General features: G+C 54.4%; 3 protein-coding genes across 3 annotated transcripts; 1 reads left to right on the top strand and 2 right to left on the bottom strand.

Moving 5' to 3' along the window:
- Positions 1-665: 665 nt before the first annotated feature.
- ART5 (ADP-ribosyltransferase 5) lies at positions 666-3,096 on the bottom strand (the record flags this gene model as incomplete). Its single annotated transcript, XM_079928176.1, is given in 4 exon segments — positions 666-791; positions 794-1,564; positions 2,540-2,697; positions 3,005-3,096. Coding segments are annotated over 3 exon segments (981 nt in total). The 5' UTR covers positions 2,624-2,697; positions 3,005-3,096.
- Positions 3,097-10,621: 7,525 nt separating this feature from the next.
- ART1 (ADP-ribosyltransferase 1) lies at positions 10,622-15,029 on the top strand (the record flags this gene model as incomplete). The annotated part of the gene is made up of 4 exons (XM_079929873.1): positions 10,622-10,684; positions 10,955-11,732; positions 12,811-12,852; positions 14,305-15,029. The coding sequence occupies 4 exons, from the start codon at positions 10,622-10,624 to the stop codon at positions 14,400-14,402; spliced, it is 981 nt and encodes a 326-aa protein (XP_079785999.1). The 3' UTR covers positions 14,403-15,029.
- A 137-nt stretch (positions 15,030-15,166) lies between these two features.
- CHRNA10 (cholinergic receptor nicotinic alpha 10 subunit) lies at positions 15,167-17,566 on the bottom strand. Its single transcript, XM_079929837.1, has 2 exons — positions 16,835-17,566; positions 15,167-16,147 (listed from the first exon to the last, which is right to left on the bottom strand). The coding sequence occupies exons 1-2, from the start codon at positions 17,109-17,111 to the stop codon at positions 15,690-15,692; spliced, it is 735 nt and encodes a 244-aa protein (XP_079785963.1). The 5' UTR covers positions 17,112-17,566; the 3' UTR covers positions 15,167-15,689.
- Positions 17,567-20,006: the final 2,440 nt, after the last annotated feature.

The raw sequence follows: 20,006 nt of genomic DNA, 5'->3' as shown, positions 1-20,006 counted from the left end.
CCTACGTGGCAGGCACTGAACTTTCAGAGCCCAGCTCCTGAGAGCTGGAACTCCTAAGAGGCCAAGGGCAGGGCCTTCCAGGAGAGCAGAGAGAAGGCCCCCTTGGAGAGTGAGTCGGCCTGTCCTCCTGCTGGAGAGAGAGGAAAAGGTGGTGAAGGGTCAGCAGGGCCAGGGGGAGTCAAAGCAGCTGAGGGAGGGGCAGGAGGGTGACTCACTTGGCACAGACTCACATCTCGGCCTCTTCTTCGCTGCAACAGACAGCACAGTGAGGCCTCCATGCAGACAGACCCTCACACCCCAAACTTCCCTTCTCACCAGGCCCTGGCACGGCCATTCCCAATCTCAATCTAGCTTTCCCTTGTCCTAAATACAAACTTCTGACTTCCCTTCCTCCTTCTTCTTCCAGGAAATCTTCCCAGATTGCCTTTCCATCCCTGCTACCATCCTGGCCCCATTCTGTCCCTGCCTCAGCACTTGGGAATAGCGTATGTGTTACGCTATTACGCCCAGGGCCTCCTGAGATCTGAAGCAGCACTCCTGTCACTTTCCTCTGCTTATTGCCCCCCTTAACCAGGTTCTTTTGGTCTTTTAGACTGTATAGCAGAAGGAAACTTTCAAGGACCTTTATAGAATCATCTGAGAATATTCACAGATGCAGAAAGCACTTATAGGGCCTTCTCTGAGCTGGCAAAACCTGAGTCACAGAGAAAAATAACTCCAGCTAACTTCCAGCCCTCAACTTCCCCATTAATCACGTGGGTCTCCTGAAGGCCCTGGGGACTGAAATAAATCAGGGACATCCTGCCAGTCCTGCTTCCCTCATGCATGGCTCACCACCCAGATAGGCGCAGTTAAAGTGGCTGCACATCTGATTATTGCTGGAGAGAGTCACCAGGTTCCGGGATCCATCCTGGGAGAAACTGGTGACCAAGAAGACTTCATGCGGGGGGATCAGCACCTCACGCTCCTTGGGAAAGACAGACAGGGCCTGGATCGGGGCCCCAAAGCAAGTCCTTAGAGAGAAGAAGGTGGCATTACCAAATCTGCGGGCCACTGCCTCATCCAGGGAGCTGGAGGTAAACTGGCCTAAGCGGACAGAGACCCCCAGCTCCTTGGGTTCAAATCGAATGGCGCCCACGCCTCGGAACACCACCTGCCCAGGTTCCCTGCTGCAGTCCCTACTGCCCCGCAGCAGCTGCAGGGCCTGGGTCAGGTAGAAGTGCAGGGCCTTGAAGGGGAAGTGCTGCATGTAGAACTCCCTGGAGTCACCGCCTGTCCGCACAGCCTGGTTCAGCTCCCGGTATAAAGGGTTGGATGAGTTGGTGTAGACCATGACGGCGATTCCGTGCTGGGTTTTGAAGCCAGGAGGCAGGCTGAGCCCTGGACACCTTTGCTCCCAGGCCTTCTGGGCTGTCTCCCAGGACTCCCGCAGCCTGGTATGGTTAGCCATCTCCTCCGCTAGCAGATGGACTGCCTTCTCCTCCATCTCCTCCGAGCAGCCCACATAGGCATCATCGAAGGTGTCTGGAGCCAGGCTCAGGTTCTGGATGGAAACATTCTGGGCCTATAGAGGTAAGGAAGAGAGGGGCCACACAGGAAAGGGTGTAAGTTCAGGGTACTGGGCAGAGGTTCTGGCGGCAGATCAGTTCAGAAACACAGAATCTCATTTCTATGCCCAAATATCTGGGGTGTGAAATTTGGCAAGAGCTCAAGGGCTTAAATAACAGGCACTGGAGCCAGACAGACATGGGTTCAAATCCTGGCTTCACCACCTATGGGCTGTGAGATCTTGGGCGAGTCTCTTAACTTTTCTGGACCTCAGGTTCTCCACCTATAAATTGAGGATACTTCCAACCCCACAGGGTTATTGTAAGGATAGCATATAGATCCTCACTTGTGTACTAACTAAGAGGGGTCATTTATCATTAGAGAGGTTCCTGCACTCAGTGGGACGTGGGGCTGGAAGACTTCCAAGCACCGTTCTGGCTCTAAGGCTCAGTATGCAGGTGACATACAAACGTATGGCCAGTCTCCAATTACCTGACCCCATCCCCACCCTCAGGCTCTTTCCCCCTCATACAGGTGCTAGACACCACAGCAAGTCACTGGCAGCTCTGAGGCTCTGAGTCCTCTCCTGCTCGAGAAGCCCTCATCCTCAAACCTGGGGGTGGGGACTGGGAGGAGGTCAAGCCCTGGTGTGGGAGGGGCTGCGGGAGGGCAGTACACAGGTAGCCCAAAGGAGTTTGTTAGGCTGGGCCTGTGGTGGGAGATGGGAAGTGACAGGAGAAAGATGCAGGCAATCCCAAGGGAGGACCATAGAAGGAAGGAGGATCACAGCAGGACCAATGGGTGGAGGTTGGGTTCTGGGAGATGGAATGGGAAGTTGGGGCTCCCTATAGGGATGGAAGTTCCTGAGAGGAAGAGGATTAAGAGGAATGGCATCATAGAGAAGCGTCCCTGGGAAGGCTCTTTGAGGAGTCAGGCCCCGGGTCCACCCCAACTGTTCCCTTTGTGGCAGCAAATGGTTCCCCCCAGTTACCTGCCAGGGGGCGTAAACGCGGATGCCGCTGAGGGTGTGGATGCCAAGGCAGCTAAGGGCGATCAACAGAGCCACCAACATCATTCCTCTGGGAGACTTGGAGAGTGAGATCCCGCTGAGGGTGGGACCAGCGACGGTGGAGTCTTGGCTTCGATGGGCTGGGGGACAGAAAGTTGGGAGAGTTTCTTCTACAGTGTGAGGGGTCCCTGGTCTAGGACTTGGCCCGGCGGGGCGCGGGCGGTGCCCAGAGCAGCCCTAAGTGTGTGGGCGGGTCTTGGATTTTATCCTCCACCCACCCCACCCCACACCCCCACCCCCCGCCTCCACCCCAGCACAACCCCAGTCTCAGCTCCCCCACCTCCCAGCTGCCCGGGTGCTCAGCGCCCTCTGCTCGGGAATGCTAAAGGAAGAGCGGTAATTTGGCTCCGCTTGGAGAAGGGAGGGGACGGGGAGCCGGGGACTCACCTGGAGGTGGCGGAGGCGGAGAGCGGGAAGGGGCACTGAAGGTTCCTGGCGGCGGGGACTGAAGTCTGCGGAGGCGCCGCGCTGCCCCCTGTCCCCGGAGACCCGCGGATCAACGAAGTCCCGCGGCTAATTATAGCGCCACTGGCGGTAACCTGACACCTCTCTTCCCCAACGACAAACACTGGGGCTTGGGGGGCGGGGCTGAGGGTCGTACTTAACTCTCCTTCCCAAGGACTGCGAGGTCTTTCTCCAGGACCCTTTTATCCGAGCAAAACCAGTGCTAGAGGAGAATTACGAGACGTGGCCTCTCCCTCGGGCGGCCCCTGACCGCCACGGCCCGGGCTCCAGACAACTAGGCCGAAGAGACCAAGAGGGTCCAGCCAGCCGAGAGGTCACCACTTGCGCGCTCGTTCATTTGCATACAATTTGCATATGGCGAACACGTGGGTCACGTGTGGTCCAGCATCTTAGCGGCCCCCACCCCACTCCCTTCTCTTTATGCCCCTTCCCTTCAGCAAGCGTGGCCCAGATGCAGAGCTCTCTCTCTCACAACCTCAGGGTCCAGCCCCGCCCCTCCCTAGACCCTCTCTCCCTTGACCTCGCAGACTCAGGTGACCCCATGTTTATCAACACTAGCCTTTCCCCCTCACCTCCCTGGGCTTGCCTATAAATAACCTGGCTCTGAGTCTTAGATGCCCACTGGGAGGTAATGGGAGAAGGGGCCAGCTGAGGAATCAGCAGCTCTGGGAAGAACTTTCTGGCAGCCTGAACCTCTGGTATCATGGCTTTGTCTTCTCTCTACCCTCTGGCTTTGGGGAATTGCTTCTCCCATCCTGAGACCTGGAACCCCAAGAAAGACCCCAAGAGATGGAGTCAAACCTAGTCACTGAACAGGGGTCTTGAGTGAAGCAGAAAGTCCTCCAAGATCACATGGCCAAGGAGTGCTAGAGTTGGGACCCAGGCTTTTTGGGAATCTCGCCTTGCACCTTAGGTGAGTCTCCATGCTCACATGAAAGGAAAAATAAGGAGATACTCCCTGAGGCCAGGGGCGCTGAATGCTGGACCAAACCCAGTGGGGAGGCAACTGTTCTAGCCTGGATCCTTGATTTCCCTCTGGCTTCAGGGGTTCCCTTTTCATGGGACGTGCTCTGGCCCAGAGCAGACTGGGCAGAGGCTAGTCCAGAAATAGATGGGGGAGTGTCACATTTCTGAGCAGCTGTGTGGGAGAGGTACAAGGGGTGGGGGACTGACGGTATAAAAGAGAAATCTGCCCTTCCCCTCCCCTGGTGGCCATCGCTGGAGACCAGTACCAGCTTCCCCATCCCGGAGAAAGTCTAGGTAAGGGGCACACCACTTGTTCCTGGGCACTGGGCATGAAAAGCGGTTTTTTTAAAGGGGAAATTTGAGGTATTAATGGGAGAGTCGCAGGAATCATTGGAAGAGTTTCTGGGAACTTTATATCTTAGTCTGTTTAGACCGCTATAACAAAATACCACAGACTGGGTAACTTATCAACAACAAACAAACATTTCTCATAGTTCTGGAGGCTGAAAGTCTGAGATCAGCATGCCAGCCTGGTCAGATGAGGGCCCTTTTTCTGATTCATAGCCAGTACCTTCCCACTGTGTTCTCACATGGTAGAAGGTGCTAGGGAAGTCCGTGGGGTGTCTTTTATAAGAACAGCAATCCCAGTCATGAGGGTTCATGAACTAATGAACTAATTATCTCCCAAAGCCCACCCCCCTTCTAATACCATCACATCAGGCATTAGGGTTTCAACATATGAATTTTGGGGAGACACAAATATTCAGACCATTGCACCTCTGATGGAGAGGTCTGGGATACCTAGGGAGGTTTGAGGCCATTGGGAAATTTGGGGATTTCTAGGGAGGGATTTGGAGTCACATCCCCAGTAGGGAATGTTCATCAAGGGTCTGGATGAGGGGAAACTGACAAGAAGTGCCCTGAGCAGGATGAGAGGAAGGACAGAAGGGCAGCTGGGATAGGAAAAGGAGTTGCCCAGTGCCTCCACTTCCTGGCCTCCCAGGCCCTCCCCACCACTTTGGCCTCCACACCATTCCCTGCAAAACTGGTCACTAAGTCACCAATGCACCTGTTCTGCAGTGCTCTACATGGTTGGCTGCACCCAGAAAGCCTCTCAGACTTGCAGCAAACATTCCAGGAGGGCTCACTTGTGCCTGGCCTTGGGCTGAGCTCTGGGGACACAGAATGGGTCATACCTGGTCCCTGCCCTTAGGGAATTCACAGGCCAGCGGGGAGGCAGACATTGAAGGGCAGCACAGTACGATTAGGACAGTGACAGGGGAAAGCACAGGGTGATTTAGGAAGCCAGAGGGCTTCCTGGAGGAGGTGGCTCCTGAGTGAAGCCGTGAAGAGTGGGTTGGAAAAGGGCATCCCCAGCACATGGAGGGAAGCAGCAGCGCCTCACCTGGAACTTTGCTCTGTACTGTAGAAGTCAAGCAGGGGTGGTGGGGCACGAGGCTGAAGAGGTTATGGCAGGCAAGGTCACAGAGCACTTCAAATGCCAGTGCCTGGAGGTTGGATTCTGTCCTGAGGGTAAGGAGGTAAGTTTTGTTTTGATCTTTTGCTTTTTTTTTTTTTTTTTCCTTTCTGGATGCCTTCTCATCCCTTGCCTCATAATTGTCATCTCTGCATTTTGAGATATTTCTTCCAGTCAGGTTTGCCACAGAGGGTTTTCAAGCAGGTAAGGAACATGACCAACTGTGCTTTAGAAACATTGTTCTCCCTACTCCGCGGAGCAGCAGCAGTGTGGATTAGCAGGGGTGACAGCGGAGGTAGGGAGATCAGGGAGAAGGCAGGGGCTGACCTGAGCCATGGCAGGGCACGTGGGGATGGGGAAAGGGAAGGAGCATCGAGGTTGGACCCATACTGTGCCCAGTATTGACAACTAATCTAGTGTTTGATGAATGGCTGAATGAATGGAAACCCAAGTAACCATCTTGGGTGACTGGATGAATAATAAGGATGGTAGATTACGCGAGACTCTTCTGTTGGCAAGTTCACGGGAACCACCCTGAGCTGGATGAAGCCCAAAGAGGAATTAATCACAAGGATCCCAGGGTATCTAACGGGACCCAAAGGCCAGAAGTGAAGAGTCTCTAGAAACCCAAGGAAGTGTCTTGCTCTGCCTGTGCCTTGGCTTCAAGCTGCTCTCTTTTTTCCTCAACCCTCCCTGCCTCTTTCCCTGGGGACCTTATCTCTTCCCTGACCTCAATACACCTATGACTCTCAAATGTCTTTTATTGTCCATTCTGCTCCATCTTGGATGTCTGCCCCTAGAGTGTCCACATGTGCCAAACTGAACTCACCAGTTCCCCTCCTAACCTGATCATTTATTCAATACATTTTTTTAACTGAGCACCTACTATGTGCTGGGATGAGCTTTTAAAGTTTCCTCTGCTTCTCCTCTGTATTTCCAACCCCGAGCATGGGAACCAGAGTTGTGAGCCTTGATTTCCCGTCTCATCCCCTAAATCCCATCAGACACCAAGTCTAGTAAATTCTACCTAGTAATGCTGTGTCCACCTTCACTGCCAATACCTTAGTCTGGCCACATGATTCAATGTCTGACTTCACAGTTCTCCTGCCCTATCACAAGCCTCTGGTACCTTTTATTGCTGTGTTTCTGCAGGGCAGAGACGGGGACAGAAACAGGATAGTGGAGAGGCAGTGACAGACATAGTTTGCCTCATGTTTTCACTGCATGACCATTTTGCTGTGTGCCACAAAATCTCAGTGGCATGCAAACATTTATTCTCATACTCCTGGGTCTTCACGTTGACTGTAGGTTGGCTAAAGTGAGCTTGGATGGGCAGCTCTGCTTCAGGCTGCCAGTCTGCCTCAGCTGGGCACCTCCCTGTTGTGGGCTGGGCCCAGGTCTGCTCCACTGGGTCCAGGCTGAAGGAACAGTTCTGGGCCATGTTCTGATGGTTTCTGACCCAAAGAGAAGACCTTCTCTCTTGGTTTGGGTTCCCCCAAAAGCCGACCCCGAGACAAGGATTGGGTGTAGTCAGCTTATCTGAAAGGTGATCCCAGGGAGTACCAGTGAAGCAGTGGCAAAGTGAGTTGAAGAAGAGAGAAAAGCTCCCCCGCAAAAATTGTGCGACCACTGTGGTCAACTATGTCCCATCGGGGACCCTCTGTGGAATAGAGAATCTGACTACCCTCACTGGGTGACAGCTGTCCTTGGGAACATTAAATCTCCTGCACTTTGGGGTTGCCCTGAGCAAGCTCCCAGGGTGATGGAGAAAGCCTTGGACACAGAAACATACAGAACACTAAGGGTGGGAAGCTGTCAGATGCTTGAGGACTATCCATTGCACCTGTGTTGAACTTCAAGATGAGCTGAGGGGATACGGGCTGGGGAATCAACAGTGTCTGGCACACTCTCTTTTACACAACACCCATCTATCAAATCTCAGGAAAGACTCTGAGTAGTCTTGCTTGGGTTATGTGTCCATCCGTGAGCCAATCACAATGGCCAGGGCATTAGAGCACCAGTTTGGGGTCATGTATTCCCCTCATGGGGGTACAGAGTGAGGAAAGCCCCACTTGAACCCATGGACTAATTTCTCCACAAAGAGAAGATTATAGCAGCTCAGGCTTTTCTGGTGGATTCCAAGAGACCACAAGAGTTCAAGTAGTTTTTGCTGCTGAATTCTCTGCCCATTAGCATTCTATCCTGGAATTAGGGAGCGGTATCTCAGGTTTACACCCCACTGTGATGCCTTTTTTTTTTTTTTTTTTTTTTTTTTTTTTTGCAGTACGCGGGCCTCTCACTGTTGTGGCCTCTCCCGTTGCGGAGCACAGGCTCCGGGTGCACAGGCTCAGCGGCCATGGCTCACGGGCCCAGCCACTCCGCGGCATGTGGGATCTTCCCGGACCGGGGCACAAACCCGTGTCCCCTGCATTGGCAGGCTGACTCTCAACCACTGCACCACCAGGGAAGCCCTGTGATGCCATTTTTAATTCTATCTGCTCCGAATCTCCTCTGGTCAGCCCCTCACTTAAACCCACTCCTTGTACAAATGTGTTTCCATCAGGCTCTTTGGGTTCTTGTAACATGCTACTTGAAATTCCTCACTCCAACTCCATCTCCACCTTAAAAGAGCTTAAAGAAGCAGGGATGTGGGTTTTGTTGTTTCTGTTCATAATTTTATCCTCAGTGCCTGACACATTACAGATGCTCAAGAATTTTCTGAATAAATGAGTAAGCAGGTTTTGAGGGAGGGAAGATAAGTTCAGTTTGGGACATGACGAATTTGATAAACTCTGCTGGATGCTAACTCCATTGCCCAGAGAAACTCACACCTCAATTTAAACTGTATACTGGCAATTAGAGGATCTTAGATTTGGAGACTCACAAAATCATAGCCACATAACATCCCAGCATCTTAGGGTCACTGAACTATCAAAACTTAGGCCCCACCAGAAGCCAGAGTAGATTCGGGAGCAAGGATGCTTAACCTGAGTGAGACTGGGGCAGATGCATAACCACCCTGAAATTTGTGTAACGTCTGTGTGAAGGTGCATATATCCATTTTCTGAGGAGCAGTTTCAGGTTTCATCAGACTTCTAAAGATAAAAAACCACTAACTGTATTACAGTCTGTATAAAAGAAGGAAAAGAGAAATACCCGAGAAGTTGCTGGTATGCGTCTAGAGTATCTCTGGAAGGATATACAGGAAATGGGAACATTGGTTAGCTCTGGGGAGAGCAGGTTGGGGCTGGGGGATCAGTGAGAGAAAGACGTTTCACTGCATGCTTCGTGGACTATAAATTTTGAATAATGAAAATGTACTACCTTTTATTAAGTTAAAACTTTAAAAAATTAAAATTATGGGGATTTCCTGGCAATCCAGTGGTTAGGACTCCAGCTTTCACTGCCGAGGGCCCAGGTTCGATCCCAGGCTGGGGCACTGAGATGCCACCTGCTACGCATCGCAGCCAAAAAAAAAAAAAAATTAGAGTTATGATTGATCCTGTTAAGTGACCAGAGACGTAAATTAAAAACTAGATACCATTTGTACCACCAGTTAAATGAAAATTAAGAGAGATTAATAATGCCCAGTGTTGGCAAAGACATGGAGAAAAGGGCACTTTTGTCCATTGTTGGTGGGAGGGTGAAGTGGGACCTTTTGGATGGCAACCTGGCAGTGGCGCAGTGGCTATCTAAATGAATACTATTCAGATCCTTTAAATATCATCTTCCTGATATCTTTCCTATAAAAATATGCAGACAAGAGGACAAAGATTTATATACATGGATGTTCACTGCAATATCATGTGTAATAACAAAAAATTAGGAAAAAAACCCTAAGTGTCCCTCAATAAGGAAATGGTTAAATAAATTATGGATTAACTATATATGAAATTCCATGCTGCCATCATAATGAACAAGGTAGATATGCATGTGTGACATGGAAGGAAGTCCATGGTACATTGTTACCTGGGAAAAGGTTGTAGAACATGTATGTGTAAGCACACTTCCTTTTTCTTTTTGAAAATAGTGACAATAAAAAAACCCAAAACAGGCTGTATACAGAAAACTATGTGTGTATGTATATTTAAATATATTACTTGTGTGTGCATCAGAAAAGGTCTTGAAGGTACATTACCACGGAAACAGCAGGCATGGGTAACAGTGAGAAGGGGGACATGGAGGGAAAGCAAGAAAAGGGGGACTTGGGCTTTGTGATTCATTCATACACAATAAGCATGCATTACTCGGTAAAAAAATAAAAAAAGAAGCAGCACCAACTTAGAAACTGTCTGTTCCAATCTTGACCCAAAGCTGGGACACCTTCTTGGAGCCACTTTGGGCCCTCAGCGTGCCCACCCAGAGGATGCAGGAGGCTTCCCTGGGGGAAGCAGTACCCTCTGTACTCTCCCCCACCCAGCCCCTCTTCCTGCACCACCTGGGGGTCCCTGCCTGGCATCAGCTGAGGGCTTAGGGTGAGGGTTCAGTTGGCAGCAGGATTGCAGGGACAGAGGAGGACCCTCTGGATCCCCAAGCCCTGCTCTAAGCCTGTCCCTGGAGTCCTGCTGTGGCCCCACCAGCTGACCACTCCTGGATCTGCCCTGTTCCAGCCTCATGTCCCCCTGAGGGGAAGCCTGGACCTCTCACTGTGGCAGTCAAGCTCCTTCAGGACTGGCCCCAGGCTTTCCAACACTGCAACTGCCACACTAGCCAGAACGTCTTTCACTCTTTACATTCTGAGTCCCTACCTCTAATACCATTGCTCTTCCCATTCCTGCTGTCCCAAACTCCTTTCCCACCCTCAACTCCAATCTTTTCTCTCCTACCTCCCCTGACTGAAGCCTTATTCTCCTATTTGTCCCACAAGACCCTGTTCACATGTCACCTCCTCCAGGAAGTCTCCCATGTTCCTTCCGGCAAGAAGGGTCCCCTCTCTCTTCTGAGCCTCCGTTTCTATGTTGTGACTCTGTGTCAAGCACCCAAAGGGGCCCAGGCTAGGTGTCAATTCATCACAATTTATTAAACTGTACAGATTCCCATTTTCCAGACGAGGAAACTGAGACCCAAAGAGTAACTTGCCCAAGGTCACCTCCAACATGCAGACCCCTGCCATGATGTCTCTGCTGCTCGTGTCCATGGGCCTCATGGAAGCACTTCAGGTACAGTCATCCTCCGCTGACCCCATCCCCTAGCTGCTGGCTTCTGAAGTCTGCCGGATGCTTCGCTTGGAGATCGCTCAGAGCTTGGAGATCGGACAGCCCCAGAGCCTGGTCTCGGGGATCTGTAGCTAGTAGTTCCCAAGCCCCTTCCCCTCCAGGTGTGTCTGGGGCCCTTACTCTTCTCAGCTCAGTGGAGGGGGAAGCTGGATAACAGGGCTCCCGTTCTCCCAGGGCCTAATCTCTCAGTCCTTGCTGCTCCCCCTGCCTCAGGCCCAGAGCCACCCCATCACACGACGAGACCTCTTCTCTCGAGAAATGCCCCTGGACATGGCCCTGGCCTCCTTTGACGACCAGTATGCTGGCTGTGCCGCAGCCATGGCGGCGGCTCTCCCGGATCTCAACCGCACGGAGTTCCAGGCCAACAAAGTGTACGCCGATGTCTGGGCTCAGGCAAGCAGCCAGTGGCAGGAGCGCCAGGCCTGGGGGTCCAAGTGGGGCCTCAGCCCTACCCGTCTGTCCCCGCCCGCGGGCTTCCGAGAAGAGCACGGGGTGGCCCTCCTGGCCTACACGGCTAACAGCCCCCTGCACAAAGAATTCAACGCGGCCGTGCGCGAGGCTGGCCGCTCCCGGCTCCACTACCTCCACCACTTCTCCTTCAAGACACTCCACTTCCTGCTGACTGAGGCCCTGCAGCTGCTGGGCAGGGGCCAGCGTCCACCCCAGTGCCGCCAGGTGTTCCGAGGGGTGCAGGGCCTACGCTTCCGGCCAGCAGGGCCCGGGGCCACCGTCAGGCTGGGGGGCTTTGCCTCTGCATCCTTGCAGAATGTTGCAGCCCAGCAGTTTGGGGAAGACACCTTCTTCGGCATCTGGACCTGCCTCGGGGCCCCTATCAAGGGCTACTCCTTTTTCCCTGGGGAGGAGGAGGTGCTGATCCCTCCCTTCGAGACCTTCCAGGTGATCAATGCCAGCAGACCGGCCCAGGGCCCCACCCGCATCTACCTCCGGGCCCTGGGCCAGCGCAGCACGTACAACTGTGAGTACATCAAAGGTGAGCAGGGCACGTGCCAGCCAGCAGCTGGGCGGAAGGTGGCCTTGCCCGTCCCGTTTTCAGAAGATACATACAGAGATATTAGAAACAGTGAGAAGGACCGAGTCCTGTCCCCCAGCCCCTCCACCCCTTCCGTCCAAGGAGAGACATAACCTTCTTAAGTAGCACGCTTGCTTCTCGACCCTGGAGGTGTCTAAGCCAGAGCTGGCCACTTGCCTGCGGGGAGACTGAAGAGGGTTTCCTGACCAACGCAGATGTCTTTGGCCATCTGAGGGCCAAAGAGACTTGGTGTCAGGCTTTCCTCCCAGCTGGAAGCTGCTGCCAGAAATGAGTAAGCGGCCCACCCCAGTTTTCTGAGAGGAGTGTGTTTATTTGACTGAACAGAACCCCTGTGCCGTCATGTGTGCTGGCGGGGGTGGGGTGGGGTGGTGAGCCAGCAGTCAGGTGCATTACCTCTAAATTCCAGCTTGGGCTCTGGCAGGTCTCGGATGCTTTCCTGTCCATCCTCCCTGGACCATCCAGAGGAGTAATCATGAAGATGGGCCCAGGTCCTTAACCTCTGAAGGGGCTGTGGGCTGCTGGTCCTCGTTGAGGGATGCCCAGGGGCCTGTGAGGCCCACTTTTCATATCAATAGTTAGAGGCAGGCTGTTGGCTGGACCCATGGACCACATCTCAAGGGATAAGGTCCAGCGCGGCTTCAGTTACCACCTTGGACAGCATCACGAGCGTGCACGAGTTGATGGAAGGTGAAGGAGACACACAAACTAGCCCCTCCTTGGCTGGGACAAGACATGGGAGAGGGAGAGGCGGGTGTGGCATGAAGGCAAAGTTACAGGCCGGGGGGGCAGGAGGAGTGCCCAGATGACCCTGGCTTCAAGGGCTGGTGCCTTTCTGGCCCTGCTATTCATGGGTCAAGTCAAACCCAGGCAAGGGAGGTCCCACTGTAAGGAAGCAGAATCAGGAGAAAACACACCAGCTTCTCCTAGAGCAAGTCAGGGATGGACCACGGGGCTCTGGAGTCCCTTACCATCCCGAGAGCTGCTGAGCCTTTGATTCTTTGCTGTTTCTTCCCTACAGACAAGCAGTGCAAGTCAGGGCCCTGCCGTCTGGATAACTCAGGTGAGGGCTGTGGGCATCTGTGGGGCTCTGCTGGGGGCTGAGCTGGCTATCCTGGGTCTGGGCCCCTCTCCTGGATGGACATCCCCCATAAAATAAAAACAACGCCCTTTCAATCAAAAAAAGTAGACTCCCTTAAGCAGACACCTGTGGGAGGTTGCTAACCCTCCCCACTGAATGTGTATGTGGGAGATGGCCACCCAGCCTGGGGCTGTCTCCGCCTTCCCAGGAGTCCACTGACCAGAGCCCAGAGAGCTCCAGGCTGCACTGAGGCGACGGAGGGAACGGCCACTCCACAAAGTCCTCCTGGGCCTTCTCCTCCTCCTGCCACAGAGCCCTCGGTCTGTTACTGCCTTCAGAGCTCTCTCAGACCACCTCCCAAGATCAAGGTCAGGTCTTGGCTTCTGGAGACCTGGGCTCTAGCCCAGGCTCTGCCCTCTCTCTGTGACCAAACATCTCTCTCTGGGCCTCAGTTTCCCTATCTGCATAGTAGGCATATCGGACTAGACGGTCCCCAGGTTCCCTTTGGCTTGAACACCTGCTGTGCCAGGTCCTGCCTCAGCCACCACTTCTCTAGGCGGGAACAGGCCATTCTCAGGGAAGAAATCACAGCCGCCCCTCCCCCTCGGGTCCCGCCTCCTCCCTCAGGGCTCTGAGAACAGCGGATAGGAAGGAGCCCCAGCCACCCTTCTCCATGACACAGTACCACTCAGGGTTCCGTGAATCCTCACCATGATCCAATGATGCAGGTAATGTCATCACCCCTGTTCCACAGATAAGAGAAGGCAGGCACAAAGAGATGATGCAACCAGCCCCACACACAGAACTAGAAAAGTGTTCAGTCCAAACAGCCTGGTCCTGGAGCTGAACCTGGAACCACCGTACCAGGCTGGCCCCCACCTCCTCAGATATCATCTCATTTTATCCTTACTGGACAACTATCGACTGGAAGGAGGTGGGACAGGGAGTATCATCCTCATTATATAGTAAAGTGAGACTCGGAGACAGAAGTGACTTGCTCCAGGTGAGAGTGAGTTAGTGGCAGAGTCAAGACCAGCCAGGTCTCCAGACGCCAACTCAGCCTCTTTGAGGTCTGATAACGTAATTTCAAGCACTGCGAGAGTTTAGGATTCCCGCCCCCCTCCCCATCCCCCATCCCAGTGCACCAGCAACTCTCCCACCAGAGTTTGAGCAGAGGAGCAAAGACCTGCATCACCAGATCCCACTCAGATCTCTAACCCTTTTCATCCCACCCTGCAGTGCCTCAGCTGTGTCAGTAGGAGACTGGGGGACAGACCTAAGGACCTCTGGAAGGGGAACTGGGGCTCTCCTTGGTCTCATCTCCACCTTCCTCCCTAATTTTGTGTATCAGTCAGCTCACTCTGCTCTTTTCATCTTGTTTCTTTGTGTATCTCACGTTGCCCCTACATCTCTGTGCCTCTGTTTTCCCTGCAGCCATGGGTCAGGGCCCCCTGTCTGCAGTCTGGTCCCTTCTACTGCTGCTCTGGTTCCTTGTTGGAGAAGCCTTTCCAGAGAGTCCAGGACTCCTCTAATCCATCAGCCACTGAACAGCTCTGCCGTCACCTCTGCCCAACATGAGGCTGTCAGCCACATGTATGCTTTAGGCGTGGCCAAGATCTGCGGTAATTCCATCTGGAGGGAACTCTGGGATTTTCTCTGGCAGCTGCCAGGCTTGCTAGCGGGAAGAGGAAAATGTAGGGACTGGGCCTCATCCAGGGGTCTAGGAGTAAGACGGTGAATAGAGGTGGGGGGACTGCAGGACAGGTAACCACTCACTTGGAGATAGAAGATTAAAGTCGTTTGGAGGTGGGGCGATTGGGGAGAACAGTACTTGGCCATGGTATTTGCTGATACTACTCAAATGCTTCCCATGTACACCTGGACTGCTCCTATTCGCTCCTCCAGGAAGCCTTCTCTGGCCTCTCCACCCTGCTGGGTTAGGGGCCCTGCCTCTGTGCTCCCAAAGGGCCATGGTCTCCCAAGTCCAACTGTGAGCTTATGAGGGCAGGGACGGCGTCCAAGGCACAGAGGTGGTGCCAGAAGATGTGTGGAAGTCAGAAAGGAACAAATAAATACCTTGTGAATGCTGGTTCCTGTACTGCCCCTACCTTGGGCACCTTCAAGCTCTCCGGATGTCACTGTGTGGGAACAGGGTAGACTGGATCTCATTTTCTTGTCAGCAAAGATGTAATTTCTGCTCTGATGCATGAGTCCTAAGGTCCCTAAGAGGCTGGTCCCCAAGTTCCACCACCATGGGCCCTAAGGATAAGAGAGGACACGGAGGAAGTGATAGGCACACACTTTATTATCAGTCGGGGCTTTGGGGCCAGATCCTTGTGTGGCCTCCTGCTCTGGAAACTGGACCAGGAATCCTGAATTCCCAGTTGCCATCCCTGAGCCCCCAGGTAGGGACAGGCAAGACCAAGTCCCTGTAACAGCAGCCACAGAGGAAGGAAGAGAAGACAGGAAGTGTGGCAGTTCTGTTTGTACTACCTGCACTCTCCTCACTGAAAGCACTAACACTCAGCATCGGAGTTCAGTTCTGTCCCTCCAGGACTGCCCTTTGATCTTGACCCTTCTTAGAGTCCCTCCTCTGCAGGAATCAGGGGAGCGGAAAGCTCTGGCTTTCCCTTGGAGGTTAGGGTACAGAGACAATGAGTACTCCCTCTGGTGTGTGAAGTAAGTAGCGCTGAAGAGAGGATGTTCCAGGCTCTGAGGGCCAGTGGAGAGAGACTGAGTGGCCTGAGGGCCAACCACCACCTGGCCTGGCCATTCCATCCCCGTCTGGAGGTGCTGTGGCTGCAGCAGACCCCTGGGACTCACAGGGCCTGCACCAGCACGAGAAGGCTCATCACCAGAGCCATGGAGAAGAAGATGCCCAGGAAGAAACGGTCCATGACACGGGCCAGGCGCTTCCACTCCTCATGGCAGCGCTGGGCAGCCCTGTGTCTGTGGAAGGTGTTGGTGATGGTGGCTACATGGCGCAGCAGGGCTTCCTGATGGCACAGACACCGAGGCTCATGGCAAGGGCCTGCTGGTGGGCCAGCTTCTCTGTCAGGAGGCTGGGGGCTGGGGGATGACTCAGGAGGTCTAGACTGCCCACAGGGCTCCCCTCGTTCCCGCACACACAGGCCCCGCGCCAGGCGTCCCAGCAGGAGGGTCCGAGCCCAGGCTGGCACTGGGCGGGCACTGGGACCACAGTAATGCAAGTTCATGATAAGGATGGTGAGCGCCGTGGAGAAGGTAACCATGGTCATGGTGGCCATGTAGTACTTTCCTGCAAGAGAGGGAAAGGGAACTGAGGCCCCAAACAAGAACTCAGGGGGCCTGAGCTCCCCAACTGCCTGAGCACAAGGAGGAATGAGCTCATTCCCCCGTAAGGCTCGCAGGACCCTCCAAGCCCAATGGATGGAAGCGGGAAGGAGGTAAGGGCCAAGGGCTCCCTCTCCCGCATTCCCCCGTCAGGTTCTCAGAAGCGACCTGCTCCCTAATTGTTCCCCCCGACTGCTGGAGGCTGGACTCACCCACAGTCCCGTGAAAGTCACGCTCTTAAATAGAACCAGCATGATCTGAAGCAAGTTATAACAGAACCTTCCTCACAGGTGTGTGGTGCTGCTTCCTTGAGTTAATAAACGTCAAGTGTTTAGGAGACCGCCTGACACGCAGTGAGTACTTAGTATGGTTTGCCTGTGATTATAACACTGGGGATGTCGACCTTCCTCCATCAAGTCCTTGAGGAAAGAGCAACTCTTTCCTCTGCCCCTTCTCCCTGGAAGGGGCCGACCTCTTCCCCCTCAATCTCAGAACGAGGCCGGACCCCAAGACGGTCGGCGGGGCCCCTCCGCTGACCCAGGCCGGTCCGGCTCCCACTCCTGCACCTGCGGACACCCGCGCACTTCAAACCCGGGTTGAGGGCGTCCTCTTCCGGCCCCCTCCCCCGCCACCCGGGGCCCTCAGAGCTCACCGATGAGCGGCACGCTCTCGGCCGGCGGCATGCTCTCGGCCAGGAGCAGCTGGAAGACCGTGAGCGCCAGCAGCACGGTGACGCCGAGCGACACCTTCTCGCCCGAGTCGGCGGGCAGGTGGAAGGCGAGAGGCGCCAGCAGCGAGATGAGCACGCAGGGCAGCAGCAGGTTGCACACGTAGGCGGCGGCGCGGCGGCGCAGCAGCAGCGTGAAGGTCACGTCCGGGTAGGGCTCGGAGCAGCAGCCGTAGGTGAGCACGCGCCGCCGGGCCGGCATGCCCAGCACACGCCACTCCACGTTCTCCACGAAGTCGGCCAGGCTGGCGGCGGCGCCGCGCGTCTGTACGTCCAGCTGGTGCCCGCCGTGCGTCCACGAGCCGAACGTCAGGCCGCAGCGCTGCGCGTCGAATGGGAAGGCCGACACGTCCACGCGGCACGAGCTGCGCGTGATGGCCGGCGCGTCCCAGCGCACGGCGCCGTCGTGCCGCAGGACCACGTTGGTGCTGGCTGAGGCTGGCGCCTGCGCATCCGCCCTGCGGGCAGGGGGTGGGGCTGCCTGAGGCGCCGTGGCCTGGGAGGTAAGGGCTGCCCCTTGAAAGGGGTGCGCTTCCGGCCCGCTGGGGGCGGCACAGAGGGCAAAGGGAGCGGTAGAGAGGGCCCTCTGTGCCTTTGGAGGCCTAGCGGGGCCGGCGCCTGTAAGGCCCAGAACGAGACACAGACCTAGCTCAAAAGTTGGCGCGGGGCGCACGGTGGCTTTCCTTGAGTGTCATCTGCAAAGCTCCTAGAGGGGCCCTGAGGAAAATATGCGGAGCTATGTGTTGTCTGGGAAGCACAGAACTGGCTTAGGCGGCATAAGGGACTACAGAGGGCTAAGCCCTGAAGGAAATCCCTAGGCAGGCCCTGGGGTGCCCTGAGAAAAGGGTGGAGAGTGCCATAAAGAGGCACTTGTGTCCCAGAACCCCTTCTGCGAGAGATACAGAATTGGCCCTGGACCACACGGAGGATTCCTAGGAGACACTCAGCCTGGGTTGGCTTGAGACAGCCTAAAGTGGAGGTGCCGTCAAGGGGCTGTGAGGTCCCTCCTGCAGGCCCTTGCCATGAGCCGCTGTGTGTGTGTGTGCGTGTGTGTGTGTGTGTGTGTGTGGTCAGGAAGCCCTACTGCACCATGCAGCCACAATTGCCAACACCTTCCTGGCAGCATAGAAGGGTCCTAGGGGAAAGCGTCTAGGGCACCATAGGAGCCGGGTTCGATGTGGAGGATGGGGGACAAGTGCATCACCAGAGCCAAGGGCAACTCTAGGGAGGGGTAGGAGAGGGAAGGGGCCCAGGTAGGAAGTACTTGTTATAGAGTATGATGTCCGGTCGCCACACGAGACTGCTGGGGATGCGGATGGCATCCAGGCCACCATAGGCGTCAGGGTCCCATCGTAGGTAGGCATCTGTCCACTCCTGTCGGATCCACAGGTACAGGGTCAGCACCTGGTTCCGCTCATCCTAGTTGGGGGCAGAGAGTGGGCATAGATGTGGACAGACGTCTGCACATAGCCTGCCCTGTGTGTGCACACTCACCTATAGAGCTCTGGTCAGCACCCGCAAACCTGACTTGCCCATACAGTTCAGTTCCCAGCCAGCCTTGCTAGGTGACCTTGGCAGGTCCTTCTCTTCTCTGGGCCTGAGTTTCCTCAGAAGTTACATGGGTGGTAATCTCTGCTAGGCATGGATTCAAGTGTGCAAAGTATTGAGCACACTGTGGGCGCCCAACAGTTAGGCTCCAACAGTTGGTAGCTGTTATTGTTGCTAATCTTAATGTTTACAGGAAAGAATTGATTGGAGATTAATCCCAGTCTCCCATTCCCCCATTCCTTGACACTGTCACCAGCACACTCCACGACTGTACAACAACCAACGCACCATGTCGATGATCTGGGACAACGTCACTTCCAGGGTCACGTTCAGAGCCTGGTCTGTGTCTGCCACAGGTCTCAGGGCACTTGTGTAGTTGGCAAAGAGGTCTCGGAACAGCTTGTGTGCCAGCCTGCCCTCAGCTCCGAAGCACTCTGGGGGACCAGTAAGAAAGGGTGTCCATCCGAGACCCTAGTCCAGGGGCCTCTGCTCACAACCTGTACCCTCCACAAGACTGAGGCCCTGTCAGCTGCTCCACTGTCTCACAGCTGTCTAACTGTCCCTGTTCTCTGTCTCTCTACCTGTGGCTCTAGTTCCTCCCTGGCCTGCCTCCAAGGATAGATGAGGTGAAGGCCATAGTGTGAGTAGGTACTATCTTCTGAAGCAAGGCTGATGGGTTTCTTCCCCACCATTCCCTTCCCAAGGACCTGGATTCTGCTTGCCCCACCACAAATGCTGGAGGGGCTGGGAATTCCCTGACAGTCCAGTGGTTAAGATTCCACGCTTCCACTGCAGCGGGCACGGGTTCGATTCCTGGTTGGAGAACTAAGATCCTGCATGGCGTGTGATGTGGCCAAAACAAAACAAACAAAAGAACAAATGCTGGAGGGGCCCAAACAGATGGCAAGAGTCCCAGTTCTCAACCAGGCATCCAGAACCCTGTTGCCCTGCCTCTTCCAGTCCCTCCAGCCTGTCTCTGCTTCTCTAGCTGCACTTCAGTTGATGTCTTCAAAGCTTCTGACACTATGGGCCTCTCCTTCCTGAAAACACACTCTTCCCCGGGTTTTGTGACACATCCCATTGTCCTCAGTCCTTTTTTTTTTTTTCTCAGTCCTTGATTTAGGTATTGTTCCCCAGAATCTTGTCCTTTGCCCTTGTCTCCTTTTTTCTTCAGCCCAGATTTTTCTCCTGAGCTCGACCTGAATGTCCTAAATGTCCTGTAGGCACTTTAAACTGTGTAGGGCCAAAATATGAACTTCTTTCCTCCCACCACGTTCTTGTTTTCTTTTTTTCTTTTTTTAAAAATTTATTATTTATTTGGCTGTGCTGGGTCTTAGTTGCAGCACACGGGATCTTCGTTGAGGCGTGCGGGATCATTTCACTTGTGGCGTGTGGACTCTTTAGTTGCGGCATGCAGGCTCTTAGTTGCGGCACGTGGGCTCTTAGTTGCGGCCTGTGGGATCTAGTTCCCTGATCAGGGATCGAACCCGGGCCCCCTGCATTGGGAGCACGGAGTCTTAACTGCTAGACCACCAGGGAAGACTCTCCT

This window comes from Stenella coeruleoalba (assembly GCF_951394435.1).
Source record: "Stenella coeruleoalba genome assembly, chromosome: 8".
Classification (NCBI taxonomy): Eukaryota; Metazoa; Chordata; class Mammalia; order Artiodactyla; family Delphinidae; genus Stenella; species Stenella coeruleoalba.
The sequence above is the reverse complement of the archived record's forward strand: the minus strand, read 5'-3'. Positions and strand labels throughout refer to the sequence as shown.

Bases quoted from the DNA above. Each gene is read 5' to 3' on its own strand.
- CHRNA10 (XM_079929837.1), bottom strand. From the start codon at position 17,111: ATGCCGGCCCGGCGGCGCGTGCTCACCTACGGCTGCTGCTCCGAGCCC. The intron at 16,148-16,834 runs GTGAGCTCTGAG...CCTCTCTTGCAG, and splicing joins CGAGAGCGTGCCGCTCATCG to GAAAGTACTACATGGCCACC.